The sequence below is a fragment of the Schistocerca serialis genome, chromosome 7 (assembly GCF_023864345.2).
Source record: "Schistocerca serialis cubense isolate TAMUIC-IGC-003099 chromosome 7, iqSchSeri2.2, whole genome shotgun sequence".
Taxonomy (NCBI): Eukaryota; Metazoa; Arthropoda; class Insecta; order Orthoptera; family Acrididae; genus Schistocerca; species Schistocerca serialis.
The window spans coordinates 142,079,687-142,095,654 of record NC_064644.1 but is presented as its reverse complement, the minus strand read 5'-3'; the positions used below and the strand labels follow the sequence as shown (position 1 = coordinate 142,095,654).

The 15,968-nt window shown below is 42.7% G+C and overlaps 1 protein-coding gene across 3 annotated transcripts in view; it reads left to right on the top strand.

The window, feature by feature from the left end:
- LOC126412418 (zinc finger protein 836-like) overlaps window positions 1–15,968 on the top strand; it is a 167,449-nt gene that overhangs the window by 125,302 nt on the left and 26,179 nt on the right. For all 3 annotated transcript variants that reach the window (XM_050082008.1, XM_050082007.1, XM_050082006.1), the window contains one exon: window positions 1,538–1,798. In XM_050082008.1, coding sequence (XP_049937965.1) covers window positions 1,538–1,798 — 261 coding nt within the window. The remainder of the gene's footprint in view (window positions 1–1,537; window positions 1,799–15,968) is intronic.

Genomic DNA, 15,968 nt, shown 5'->3' with positions numbered 1-15,968 from the left:
CACATCTGCCCCTGGAAATGTCTTACAATTTAAAATCTGGTTCCTGAATCTCTGTCTTACAATTATGTAATCTATCTGTGACCTTCCAGTATCTCCAGGCTTCTTCCACGTATACATCCTTCTTTTATGATTCTTGATCAAGTGTTAGCTATGATTAAGTTATGCTCTGTGCAAAATTCTACCAGGCGGCTTCCTCTTTTATTCCTTACTCCCATTCCACATTCACCTAATACATTTCCTTCTCACCCTTTTCCTACTATCGAGTTCCCGTCACCCATGACTATTAAATTTTCATCTCCCTTCAGTACCTGAATAATTAATTTTATCTCATCGTACATTTCATCAATCTCTTTGTCATCTGCGGCGCTAGTTGGCGTATAAACTTGTACTGCTGTGGTAGGCGTGAGCTGCGTATCTATCTTGGCCACAATAATGCGTTCACTATGCTGTTTGTAGTAGCTTACCCGCAGTCCTATTTTCCTATTCATTATTAAACCTACTCCTTCATTACCCCTATTTGATTTTGTATTTGTAACCCTGTATTCTCCTGACCAGAAGTCTTGTTCCTCCTGCCACCGAACTTCACTAATTCCCACTATATCTAACTTTAACCTATCCATTTCCCTTTTGAAATTTTCTAAGCTACCTGCCCGATTAAGGGATCTGACATTCCACTCTTCGATCCGTAGAATGCCAGTTTCATTTCTCCTCATAACAATGTCCTCTTGAGTAGTCCCCGCCCAGAAATCCAAATGGGGAACTATTTAACCTCTGGAATATTTTACCCAAGAGGATGCCATCGTCATTTAACTATACAGTAAAGCTGCATGCCATCAGGAAAAATTACGGCTGCAGTTTCCCCTTTCTTTCAGCCGTTCGCAGTACCTGCACAGCAAGGTCATTTTGGTTAGTGTTACAAGGTCAGATCAGTCAATCATCCAGACTGTTGCCCCTGCAACTACTGTAAAGGCTGCTGCCCCTCTTCAGGAACCACACGTTTGTTTGGCCTCTCAACAGATACCCCTCCATTGTGGCTGCACCTATGGTACAGCTATCTGTATCACTGAGGCCTGCAAGCTTCCCCACCAATGGCAAGGCCCATGGTTCGTGGGGGGGGGGGGGGGGGGGTAAGTAAATAATACATTTTTTTTGTGGAGAGGTTTAACATCTTGCATTCATTAATTTACTTTTAATACTTGGTGAAATGCTTTTCTTAAGCACAGACGCGAGCTAAGTCATTTTTTTTTTTTCATTATTAATAATTCTGTAAAGAACATCTCACTAAAAGTGTAATGTGGTGGTGTTATGGATGTCATTTGTATCTCTGTTAAGGTATATTGTGCTGCAATGTTTATTGAAAACAGTTTTTGTAAATTTGTTTTGACCATTGAGTTTTATTAAGCATAGAAATTTGCTGTAAGTTTGAACTTCATACAGTATTGATATTGAGAGGATATAGGTGGCAGAAAATTTTAAAAATAGTCTTCTGTACCCTCACAGTATCAGAGTAAATGGTTTATAATTTGAACTGTTTCAGGTGTGACAAATGTAGTGCATCATTTGCCTGTTCAGCACGACTTACAGTCCATCAGAAATCTGTTCATGGCCCTCGAACATATCAGTGCAGCACATGCAGTAAAGCTTTTCAGACCAAACACCACTTAGAACGCCATCAAGTCATCCATACAAAGAAGCGCCCATTCAAGTGTCCATATTGTTCTTATTCTTGTAATGCACAAGGTAATATGATCAAACATGTCAGGACTGTTCATGGCCGATTGGATTTCTCCTATCGCAGGTAAGTAATATTTGACATTGTGCCGAACTTTTCAGTTGAATTGAAAAAAGTGCTACTTATTTACTAGCTGAATATTTTATGAAGAATTTGTATCATACCATTTCCCAGCACATACATTAGGACTTCTGTATTTAAAAATAACTTTTTCCATGATGTAATACTTTAATGACCTGCTTGGATAGCTGTGCGTATTAAAGTGCCACTTCAGCAACAGGGAGGTGTGCTGCCTCCGTATCGTAGCTACGTGCCAGATTAACAACAAAGGTTGGTGTGCTGGCCAATCTAAATGTGGTTCTTCGGCAGTTTCCCACATACCACTAGGTATATAACAGGCTGGTACTCAACTCTCACTTCAGTTACATGATTTGCAAACATTTAGAAAGCTCTCACTGTCACATGAATAACAATACGTGCAGACAGCTGGGGTACACATCTTCTGTTCTGGAAAGTAATAGGGTGGCAACACTAAGGGCATCCAGCCACTCATCAAAATTCACCATGCCAAATCTATTCATAACCAAACCAACCTTGCATCGATGCGGGACAAATGCACAAAAAAGAAAGAAGAAGAGGTGCTACATTTTCATACATGCGCTGTTACAATGTATGTGGTGCATCTGTTACTCCCAGTTTCTTACTGAGATGTCTGCTTCATATACTTCTCAGCACTCCAAACACAAGTTTATTTTCTCACATTGAGAGCTGTCAAAGATATTTAAAAAAAATGCTTTTCTGTTGTTAGAAAACAGCCCTATAGTATGTTCCTAGATTAAAATGTTATGGATCTTGATTGTGTAACTTACTTTGTGTCATTCTCTGTGTAATGACTTGTTTAAACCATAACTCACTCATATTGTCTGTTCATAAAATATTATTGCCATCCACAATGTGTTACATGCTGTGTGTGGAGAGAAACCATCTAATTTTTTGCAGAAACACTCAAATTTCTGACTTTGAGATACTGAACTTTTTGTTATTGTCATCAAACAAACAGGTCTTATGCAGTCAAAGCATTGGCAAAATTTATTTGTAAAAGTTGAGGAGGAGCTCACAAAAGAACTTGTGTTCTACAGTTATTTCTTCATTGCCTGACAACAGCTGGTGATAAGGAACACTAGTTATATAGCTAAAATTTGACATCAGTTTAGGTCTGTCTTGCTTCTACTATCCTTTGTAGCAGAATTTTTTGAGGAAACACTCAAAAAATCATTAATAATAACATGTTAAGTTGCATATTTTGCAATTATGTTTTGGGTTAAAGTTATCATTTTAATTGATTCAACCATGAGTTCTTGTAAAAACATTGCCTTAACTACATGAAACACTTTTTTGCCATGTTTGACAGAACATTATTGCATATGTAACAATATCAACTCTGTCAGGAAAAGGATAGATTGTTACTCCCCATAAAGATGGCAGTTTGAGTTGTACATAGGCACAGCAAAAAGACTGTTACACATTTAGCTTTTGACCAAATCCTTCTTATAAAAGGAAACACACACATTGAAAATATTTATATATAAAAATGAGGTGACTTACCGAACAAAAGCGTTGGCAGGTCGATAGACACACAAACAAACACAAACATACACACAAAATTCAAGCTTTCGCAACAAACTGTTGCCTCATCAGGAAAGAGGGAAGGAGATGGGAAGACGAAAGGAAGTGGGTTTTAAGGGAGAGGGTAAGGAGTCATTCCAATCCCGGGAGCGGAAAGACTTACCTTAGGGGGAAAAAAGGACAGGTATACACTCGTACACACACACATATCCATCCACACATACAGGTCTGTATGTGTGGATGGATATGTGCGTGTGTACAAGTGTATACCTGTCCTTTTTTCCCCCTAAGGTAAGTCTTTCCGCTCCCGGGATTGGAATGACTCCTTACCCTCTCCCTTAAAACCCACTTCCTTTCGTCTTCCCCTCTTCTTCCCTCTTTCCTGATGAGGCAACAGTTTGTTGCGAAAGCTTGAATTTTGTGTGTATGTTTGTGTTTGTTTGTGTGTCTATCGACCTGCCAACGCTTTTGTTCGGTAAGTCACCTCATTTTTATATATAAATATTTTCCACGTGGAATGTTTCCTTCCATTATATTGAAACACACACATTCATTCACACAAGCAAGGACACCTCATGCGCACACAACAGCCATCTCTGACAGCTCAAACCATAATGCAGCTGTTAAGTTGAATGAAAGCAGCAATCTGGAGGGGGCAGGGAAGAGTAAGGGACAGCTGGATACTGGTGGAGAGAGGGAAGAGTGCTACATGGCAGGGGTTGTAAGGACTAGATAGAGGCATGACAAGACTACCAGGCACAACGTCTTCAGCCTGAGAGGCAGGGAAGTAGGGGGGGAGGAATGGGGGGGGGGGGGGGATGTGTTGTAAGGAAAACCTCCATTTGCACAGTTCAGAAAAGCTGGTGATGGTGGGAGGATCCAGATGGCCTGGGCTGTGAACCAGCCATTGAAATCAAACATGTTATGTTCAGCTGCACATTGTGCCACAGGCTGGTCTAGTTTGCTCTTGGCCACAGTTTGGTGGTGGACATTCATCCTGGAGGATAGCTGGTTGGTGGTCATACCAAATAAAAAGTTGTGAAGTGATTGCAGCAAAAGTGATACCTGACATGACTGCTTTCAAAGGTGGCCCAGCCTCTGATGGGGTAGGGTAAGCCAGTGCCAGGACTGTAATAGGAAGTTCTGGGTGGGTGGATTGGGCAGGTCTTGCATCTGGGTCTTCCACAGGGGTATGATCCTTGCGGCAAGCAGTTGGGATTGGGAATGGCGTAGGGATGGACTAGGATGTTGTGAAGGTTGGGTAGGCAGTGGAGCAGCACTTTCAGATTGCAAAAGACCTTGGGTAGTAAATGCACCATTTCAGGGCATTATGACAGGTAATCAAAGCCCTGGAAAAGGATGTAGTTCTGTTGTTCCAGCCTGTGGTGATACAGGTTGATGAAGGGGCACTCCTCTGTAACTGGTTCTTCTGGTTCTTGGGGGGGGGGGGGGGGGATGTCACGAGAGATCTGTTTGCATACTAAGTCTGGGGAAGGCCTTGGTGAGACCATCAGCATTCTGGTCAGGAGAGTCCTTGTCACCACAGAAACACTGTCCCCAGTTGGTCAGGCTATGTAGGAGGGATTTTTTGAAGTGGAAGGTATGACAGCTGCCAAAATGCAGATAGTGCTGTTTGTTGGTGGGTGTAGCTGGAGCCATCAGAGAGGAGGTGGTCAACACATGGGAAGGTGGAACACTGGTTTGATGAGTACCAGGTGAAGCAAATAAGAGGCAAGATGTTGAGGCTGTGAAGGAATGAGGGTTGGGTGTCTTAGCTGTGAGTATAGATAGTGAAAGTATCATCAATTTGGCATTTTGGGAGGCTAGGAAGATTTCATCTAGATGCCCTATAAACAGATTGGCACAGGAGGATGCCATGGCAGTGCCATGACAGTGTCAGTGACAATAATTATGGGATGACTTTAATTATTGCATTTACAAGTTACCATTTCATTATGATATGAGGAACAGATAATTTCTAATTATCTGGTGTAATTTACATATATTAAAAGAGATGTAGTTTTTGTCAGAAGATACAAGGGATTACAAATCGAGTTTGAAATTTTGTGTGTGAGAACTTAATTACCTCCAAACACAAAATGGCTATGTTTCTTTGGCTGTCTTTCCATGATCGCAGTATGCTTGATATAAATGAAAAGCAGCAAATTCATAACTGTACACGACAGATGTATATACATTAGGCAGGTACAATATGTAGTCATTAATGTTGTTGTTTTTGTATTGTTAGCGTGTAGTGTATTATAGTCAGATGGAAGTATTATAATTCATATAGTACTCCATTAATACAAAATACATTTTTTTGTGGGCAAGCTTTCATGAGTTCCACACCAGTTCTGTATTACTTCTCTGTATTTATTTTGTTCATTGACATGTGACCTTCAAGTGTAGAATCACCACTACCTAGGAAGAGAGGTCTTTAAGGACTGGAAGTAGTCTGTAGTGGATGTAGTAGATATCTACATTTTAATGCACCTAGGAGATGGTGTTGGTGGTGGTGGTATCTTAAAGAGGTGGAGCAGACATGAAAAGAATCTATCAGGGCTGCGTGCTGTTGGAAGACATAGTTATTGTACAACAACAGCAAGAGCACCTAGTTAATGATGATTAGTAAAGCTTACATGTTGTTAACACACACACACACACACACACACACACACACACACACACACGCACGCACGCACTCTCACATTCTTCGGAGTTGGGAGGGAGGGAGAGTTGTGTGTGTGTGTGTGTGTGTGTGTGTGAGAGAGAGAGAGAGAGAGAGAGAGAGAGAGAGAGAGAGAGGTGTGTGTGTGTGTGTGTGTGTGTGTGTGTGTGAGAGAGAGAGAGAGAGAGAGAGAGAGAGAGAGAGAGAGAGAGAGAGTGGGGGGGGGGGGGGGGGCGGCAGATGGGGAAGGAGAGCAAGCAAGCATTTGTGCTGTGAGGCGAAGTGAATCATCAGCGAAGATGGGTCATGAACAGTTATTCACATGTCCAGAATCTGGACAACAGACATGGAGCAAGTGTTGATGGTGCCTCCACTCCCCCCCTCCCATGTGACACCAAAAAACACACACACACACACACACACACACACACACACACACACACACACACACACACACACACAAAAGCACCCGTGCATGCTCAAAACACCACCACCGCTTATGTTTTCAGCTATCAGTTCAGATAATCTAGCTAATAATATTTTCCATGTTTTCCCTAAATTAGTTAAGGTAAATTCTAGGACAATTCTTTTGAATGAATGTAACTGATTTCCTTCTCCATCATTGTTCTACATGGGCTTTTGCTGTGCCTTTAATCACTTCATCATCAAAGGGATGTTTATGGCTTAACATCATGTTTTTCTGCCTTCTTGTGTGAGATTCTCACTACTGGCCTAGACATGTTAGTGGGATATTAAGTGGAAGTGGGAGAAGTGGGATTTAATAAATATCTGAGAGATATAAATTGGATCCCCTCAGGGGCTCAAACTCTTTAATGCGTATATGTATGGCAAGTGTGGGGCTCCACTCCATTGCATTACTTCTTCTGTAGGACAGATTCCTTGTTGATGACATGGCTTATTTGTAGGACATGGTTATGGTTTCTCCCATTTTTTTTCTGAACATTATTTTCCCAAACATGTTTTAATTAGCTTATGGTTGTTATTGGCATCTGGAATTGACCTCCAATTTTTCAAAATTATACAGAAGTACAGGTTGCACAGGTAAGGTCACCCGGTATCTAACATGTAAGAGGTCATCAGGTACCCTAAGGTGGTAGCCACTGGCCAACACAGGGAACGTGCCATTGATGACTGAGTTGTTACCTCTCTGTGCATACCAAGGAGTAGGTGTCTGTCTTTTTGGAGACTTTGGACAATGACCATCAAGCCAGATGGTCATTGCTCTGCCTGGGTGGCACTTGGGTCGAGAGCCCTCAACCAGAAGAGATAGCACCATGGGGATATCATACACACTGAAAAGACCTAAGTTATCATCTGGTGGCTGTGATACTCCAGCAGTCTCTTCAGAAGGATCTGACTGTTTCAGTACAAATTGTTGTGGCCCCAGGAAAACAAAAGTCAAAATCAAGCGAACTGCAAAATGTGTTTCTCTCAGTTCCTGGCTTGCACTTGTAATGATGGACGGTCCTTTGTAGTTAATAACAAAAATATGTTCGGAGGAATATTTCTTTTTTCTAAACTAGGAAGTGGTTCTGTCTTAGTTAAAACAGTGACTGCTATCCAGTCCTGAGTGTTACTCTCTTACAAGAAACTTGGTGACACTTGTGTAACTGTATCCTCATAAGAGCCTGAACGTAGAATAGGGTGATTTAATTTTTCACTGCATACAAATGAGGAATTAGATGAAAACTTGGGAGAAGCAAGGGATCCACTTCATATGTTGTGTATGTCAAGCCCATCAGACAACATGGTTGACACTGGAGCATTCATCCGTGCTCTTGTGGAGGATTCCTTTCCTGAGAAAGATGAAATAATGGTCTACCATCATTATGTCAAACTGCATTTCCCAACCCAAAAGTATTGCTTTAAGTGCAAATCCTTATCGTATATGACTTCCTATTGTACAAACAACCCAATTTGTGGAGACTGTGATTGGCCACTTCATGAAAACAACCACTATTCTGTGTAAGTTTCCACGTCATCCCCCCCTCCAATCCCCAAAGAGTGCTACATTAATTAAGCAATTTAAAATACAGTTAAGGAATTGCTTATAATATTTTGAAGCCAGGAAAAAGTACTATCACTTACATCCTGTCTCAGTAGTATCAGATTTTACCATTACTGTGGTTAGGTTATGGACAGTATACCTAATACTTAATCCCTCCATTACCTTAATGTTTACCTCAAGTAGTTTTGTGAGTAAATTAACCCATGTGGGAGTTAGACTCCTTCCCACTCTTGTAATTCCAGCAGCACTTTCTCCAGGGATCTCAACTCCACACACCCAACTGATGTCTCCTCTGGCATCTATTGGTGACAGGGCTCCATTTAGGGAAAGTCTCCCCACAAAACTACAGGAAACACTCTGGACACCCTGAAGTTGTCAGAACCCCTCCCGTGCCATTGCACTCACAATTTGTCATAATTCAGTGGAACTGCAAGGGATATTACTGTCACCGGCCAGAACTGCAACTACTAATGTCCTCCTCCACTTCCATGAGCTGTTTTGCTCTCCAAGAAACACATTTTACTGAAGGTGACTGTGTTACGATGGCCTCAAGAGGACACATGTACATTGGTTCACATAGATGTTGTCAGTGTTCGGATGCCCTTTCATTCTACATTTCAAGCAATAGCAGTGCGAGTGTGAACGACTGTTACAGTGTCTGGTAGTGGCATTCTAATTGACCAACTTCTTTCCAACCTTGATCTGTGACCACTCAATGATAGTACCTCTACCCATTGTGTGCACCCGCCTCCCAATGGCACCTTCCCAGGTACTGACCTTATGATCTCTTGCCCTAGTGTTGTTGTTTCACTACTGTGGTTACTGTCAGCAATCACTTTCTGATGTATCAGTTCTTAGTCACTGCTAGACGGACTGATCGTCATGTCAGGCCCTCTGCAGGGCGAGCTTGCAATTGTGTACCTCTGCTGTCACTCTCACACACTGTCCACCATATTGTATCAATGAGGTTGTAGAAGTCACCTGTCTTACTAGAATTACTTCCTTCAGGGTTCCATGTTGATTGTTAAATTCTTCCTTATCAGAATTGGTGAGCTGTGTTGGACCAGTGGATACCTTCGCTTTGTATATTGATGATTTTTGGATTTGTATGGCTCCCAATTGGGAGACTGAGTTGAACATTAACTACAAAGAGCCCTTTGACCCTTTCCCGTGGTTTTGAGTTGTATCCTGCTAATACACTAATAATGCATTTCTGTTGTCATGGCATGCATTAGTTCAATGCTGAACACTGCTTGGCTGTCCAGCACTTGGACATTGTAACTCAGTTCTGACTTTTTGGTACAGTTCTTTGATAAAAACCTGACATGACCCCATATTCATTAACTTAAGACTAGATGCATGCAGAAGCTTAACACTCTTTGCTTCATTGACCACACCTTTGGGGGTGAACGTCATGCTACTCTACTCCATATTTACTGGGCTGTGTTCTCATCTTGACTGGACTGTGGTTTCCAGGTCTGTGGTTCAATGGCACATTCAAATTTGAAATTATTGGATCAGGTATGTCATAGTGGAGCAAGACTGGTCACCAGTATTTTTCAGAAGATCTCATAGACACTCTCCTTATAGACGCGAGGACCTTAACTTTTCAGTTCCAAGAGTACCACCCCTAGCTCTCTTGCACAGTCACTGTACGATGATTTCCTAATCATCCAGTTTATCAAATTCTTTTTTGGTATAGTGTGTGTCGGTCACCCTCAGGTGGATCTTCCTCCACCTTCCCTCCTTAAAAGTTGCCTCCCCACCCCCCTCCTCCGTATCCCATCCACTTCTCTTTGGGTGGTACTCAGACCATGAATTAGACTGATTTAGGTCAAGAACCTAAAGTTTAAGTGCCGACATAGCCTTTTGGTGTTTGTTAGTCTCAGTTCTGCAGGACATCAGGATGCTTGTCATTTGCTCTGATGTCTCTGAAACCATGAATAGGACAGGATAAGCTTTCACATCTCTCATTAGTCAGGAACCACATTCATTGCTGAGAATATCTATTTTGTGGTGGAGCAGATGGCCATTAACAGAGTCCTATGCTTCAGTAAACAGATGTCACTCGACACTGTTTTAATTTGTAGTGACTTGGTGAGTGGTGTGCAGGCTGTTGATCAATGTTGCTCTTGTCAGACAGTGATATCTGCTTGATGACCTCCTGTCTGACCACCTTAGTTGTAAAACCTGCTTGGTTCCTTTTTCTGGGTCCCAAGTCATGTGAGTGTCCAGGAGAATGAACTGGCTGATCCTTTGGCTGGAGAAGTAATTGCTCATCTAATATTTACTCTAATGAACCCAGGTGTGGATTTGCACTCACTTACTGATGCGACAGCATCTGGTGAGCTACTACCTCCTCTAGTAAGCTCACTACTATCAGGGAGACTACAACTGCATGATGTTCTTCCACAATTTCATTCCAGAAGAAATCCACAATTCTATGATGCCAGTGCATATGTCATACCAAATTAACCCATAGTTTTATCTTGTGTAATGAGCATGACAGACAACAGCTCACATGCTGTTGGAACTGCTCTCCTCCTGGCTCTCCATGCCAAGGGTGGCCATCAGGTTTTTTTCTGCTATAATGGTGGCAGATGATGTACTGGCAGTATTTTCGACCCTACCTCCTCAACCAGCTGTCGTGGCCATTCCTCTTTTACTATGATTTTTAATTTTCTGCCTCACTCTGTTTTACATGTTTAGGAGTGCCCCCTCATATAGGACTCGAATAAATGCAAGGCATTAATAATTGCATATCCTAGATACTAGCTGATGATGAAAGAACAGTTGAACAGGTTTTTTTCTTGCCCTCGATAACACTGTTCAGTTCTCATCTTTAACATTTTGCCTATGTTGAATCAGGGTGTTACGGTTGTGTGAGAGGCGCTTCATGCTGCATTCTGTCCCTGGGAAAATCTCGATTGCACTCACCCACCTTCCAAACCAATTATTTTTCTCACCTTGTTTTACAATTGTAGAGCTCACTGGTGTTCATTAAGCTTTGAACCTCTCCACTTTTACTATTATAGATCTCCTCTCAACCTGACTGGAATTGTTAATGCCATTACTGTCTTAACCATGAGTTGGGTCAGCAAGGGTTCAGATCTACGTAGGTTACTCTCACTGCAAATGACGGGGGGGGGGGGGGGATTGTAGTAGGAGGGTTGTCTGCTCTCTTACCTGCAGACTGGCTCAGCTCATATACTTGTATTTCATATCATCCAGTCATTTCTTACCTCTGGCATCAATATTGGTCTCATTGCCTTAATTTCACCATTCCTACAAACTGTCATAATTTAATCGGATTTCTGGCTGATGCTATCCACTCCAGAAGCACTATCCCACAAGTGATGAACTGATGACCTAGCTGTTTATTCTCTTAACACCAAACCAAACAACAAATTGTAGATCACAGTGCCAGTTTTTTAATTACTGCATGTGAATGTTGCAGTTGCCCCATATGAGAAAATCTCTGTTCAAATACATACCTACTGATACACTAAATTTTTCCTAGTTAAGACATTAATAAGAGGAACTACAATAGGGTGAAAGGTTCATGGCTCAATCCATTTCAATTTGTTGTCAGTTTGATTATTCCAGTTGTAAGGAGGTTAATTGTTAAGATCTATTTTTTCCATTTGCTGCGTAAATAACAGGACAGAAGAAAGTAAATTAAAAATAATGAAAGGAAGCTCTTCTTGCTGCAGAAAAATATGAAAACCATTGTATACATCTTCATCCATACCCTGTGAGCCACTGCGAAGTGTGTGGCAAGAGCACTTCTCATTTTACCATGTGTTACGATTTCTTTTCGTTACATTTGTGTATGTACAGCGGTAAAAGAAACTATTTAAATGCCTCTGTGTGTGCTGTAATTAATTAATTAATTAATATAATCTTGTCTTGTGGGTCTTGTGGGTGCAATGAATAGAAGACTATCAATAAATATAAATAAATAAATGGTTTATTTGTCCATAATAACTTAACAGTCGTGAACATAGTCAGTTTACAAACATAAGATCATTCAAAAAAGTGCGGAAGTAAAGATAAATTATGCACAGTAACATTAGAAATCTTTGATGGAGTACAAACATTTATCAATTAACAGTTGCTTTAATTTTGTATTAAATATGTTTCCTTTTAACAATTTTATATTATTTGCAAACCTGTTATAAAAATATCTTCCATCAGGAAGTGGACTATGATCTATTGCTCTTTTATTACTAAATTTTATGTGCTAATCCTCTCTTTTTTGTATTATAGTTATGGATTTCACTATTGATTACACAATGCACCATATTTTCTGTTACCAGCAGTATAGTTCCGAGAACATAACAATGAATATACTGTTAGAATGTTATTCTTAATTAAATATTCTCTACAGGACTGATGCTTATTAATATTAACTATAATCCTAATTGTTCTTTTGTGCTCTAAAAGCCCTATCCATAAATATCGTTGGTGCCCCACCCCAAATCTCAATACAATATTGCAGGTGGGAGTGTATAATTCCAAAATAGATTTGTCTTAAAACAAGTTGCGCTATTATCCTAGAAAGGCGTTTTAGCAGGTAGGTGTTACGGTAGATATTTTTTACACATGTAGCTGATGTTCTCCTTCCATGTAAGATGTTCATCTACTATAATACCCAGAAATTTAGGTTTATCAATTGTTTCAAATGATAGCTCTGGTTCTGTATCCACTTGTCTTGATTTTTAATTTTCCGGAAACTCCATCAGAATTGTCTTGTCCTTATTTAGTGCCAATTTGTTCCTAGTGAGATATTCTGTGATGAGGCTAATGTTCCTTGCATTATTTTGCACTGCTAACTGTTTTGTAGAACCCCAACTTAAGAAAGATCAGCATAATTTACTAGCTTTGAATTATTATATGATTGATGTACACAAACAAAAAAGGACCAATAATGCTTCTCTGAGAGACTCCACAGTTAAGAATTCTATAAGATGATTTAACTGTTTGTGTATGTTTCCAGTTGTATAATACAGCTTTACACATTATCTCCTGTCAGCAAGGTAGGATCTTAACATATCTAATGCTGCTCCTCTGGCTCCATAAGTTTCTAATTTATCTAGAAGATTTACAGAGTCAAAAGCCTTGGATAGGTCTAAAAAGTTGTCAATAACTTTGTTTCCATCATCAAGTTTATTCAGTAACACTTGCAAAAATGTAGCTGCAGCTGTTATTGTAGACTGGCCCTTCCTGAAACCATGCTGACAGTTTTTTAATAGTTTGTACTTACAGAAAAATGATTCAACTTGATCAAGAAGTAGCCTTTCCAATAGCTTACTAAGTATTGATGTCAATGAAATAGGCCTATACGTATTTCACAAAGCCGGTGGCCACGAAGAGCCTGGACCACCCCTGGAATCCATTTAGGGCGAGATCCGTACCCCCGTGCCCACACGTCGGCGCCCACCGGGTATTTTCCCGCACTAGGGGACACAGTACAAGGCCTGACAGGGTGAAGCAGGTGCAGTAGGGTGCGCGGTTGGCGGCCATGCAAGAGTTCAGCAGGGCTGCGATCACCCAGAGGCGTGAAGCGATAAGAACTCAGAAATTGCAACAGAGCATCATCTGTGGAAAAATCACTAAGGAATTTTTACATTTGGCTTTTGAAAGTGCGGACAAGGGGCTTGACCTCCCCATTCGATTGCGGATGGATGGGCGGTGCTGTAACATGATGAATTCCTTGTCCAGTACAAAAATCACGGAAGGCCTGCGAAGAGAACTGAGGGCCATTGTCCGTGACAATCGTGGATGGAAGACCTTCTAGCGCAAAGATTTTGGACAAAGCCAGCGTCGTCGCCGCAGTGGTGGGCGACGGACATCGAACAACAAATGGAAACTTGGAGAAGGCGTCAATCAACAGTAGCCAATAAGTGCCGAGGAAGGGGCCGGCAAAGTCAGCGTGCACCCGTTCCCACGGCTGCGCCGGATCAGGCCACGGAGAGGGCAGAGTACGAGGCGCAGCCAGTTGTTGAACACACCGATCACACGCAGCGACCATGTGGGCGATGTCCGAATCAGTACCGGGCCAATAAACGTGCCTGCGGGCCAGGGACTTAGTCCGAGAAATCCCCCAATGGCCTTCATGCAATAGTTTGAGAACATCTTTGCGAAGAGAGGCGGGCACCACAACCCGTGGAGATGCGCCATCCGTGGCCAGAAGAACAACACCCTCACGAACAGACAGACGAAGGCACAAGGCATGGTAGTTGCAAAGGGGATCCGATGCCCGGCCCTTGGTCTTGTCCGGCCAACCCCGCTGAACAAAACCGATCACCTGACGCAGGACCGGGTCCCGCGCAGTAGCCGACGCGACCTGCGAACCTGTAAGTGGAAAACCCTCGACCGCACGACGTTCTTCCTCATCAATGTGGAAACAGAGTAGTTCATCTCGATCGAAAACCGGGTCAGGGCCCATCGGCAAATGCGACAATGCGTCAGCGTTGGCGTGCTGGGCCGTGGGGCGATAGTGAATCTCATAGTGAAAACGAGACAAGTATAAGGCCCAACGTTGCAGGCGGTGAGCAGCCTTATCCGGAAGCGACGCCGAGGGGCTGAACAGAGAGACCAGCGGCTTGTGGTCGGTGATGAGGTGAAACTTAGTACCATACAAAAAAAGGCTGAACTTTTTTAGAGCATAAATGATAGCGAGCGCCTCCTTTTCTATTTGAGAGTAACGCCGTTGGGCATCGTTGAGGGTCTTGGAAGCGTAGGCGATGGGTCGTTCCGACCCATGCTCATACCGATGGGCGAGAACAGCCCCTAGGCCATACTGTGACGCGTCAGTCGCCAGAACCAAGTGCTGACCTGGACGGAATGTGGCAAGACAAGGCGCCGACTGCAAATGAGCCTTCAGGCGGACAAAAGCCTTCTCACACTCGTCGGACCAACAGAAAGGAACGTTTTTGTGTAACAGCTGATGCAGAGGATGAGCCACCGCCGCCGCGGAGGGAATGAATTTGTGATAATAAGCAACCTTGCCTAGAAACGCCTGAAGTTCTTTGACCGTAGACGACCGGGGTAGAGCGGTAATGGCCGCAACGTGCTGTCGTAGAGGACGTATACCCTCACGGGACAAGTGGAAACCAAGATACACAATGGAGGGTTGGAAGAACTGTGACTTGTCCAGATTGCACTTCAACCCTGCTGAATGCAGAACCCGAAACAGTGAACGCAAATTTCGAAGGTGCTCCTCAGTGGAGGCCCCCGTGACAACAATGTCATCCAGGTAGTTGATGCAGCCGGGAACGGAAGCCGTGAGCTGTTCCAAAAACCGCTGAAAAATGGCCGGCGCTCTAGCGATGCCAAACGGTAATCGCTGGTACTGATACAACCCACAAGGCGTGTTGATGACGAGAAATTCCTTGGAAGATGCATCCAACGACAATTGATGGTACGCCTCCGATAAGTCAAGTTTGGAAAAGAACTGGCCCCCGGCGAGCTTGGTAAATAACTCCTCAGGACGGGGAAGAGGATAAGTGTCAATGAGGCTTTGAGCATTGACAGTGGCTTTAAAATCACCACACAATCGCAGACTCCCATTTGGTTTAGAAACCACCACGATGGGCGGTGCCCATTCGCTGGAGGTAACAGGAAGGAGAATCCCCGAAGCTGTTAACCTGTCTATCTCAGCTTTGACAGGCGCACGCAACGCCATCGGAATAGGGCGTGCCTGGAAAAACTTAGGGTGAGCCGTAGGTTTAAGAGTAATGTGGGCTTCAAAATCCTTGGCACGACCCAGACCAGCAGAGAACACGGACGAGAATTCAGAACACAAGCCATCCAGCTGTTGATATGGAATGTCCTCAGATATGAGGTGCACATCATCATCAATGGAGAACCCGAACAACTGGAAAGCATCATAACCGAACAGGTTTTCA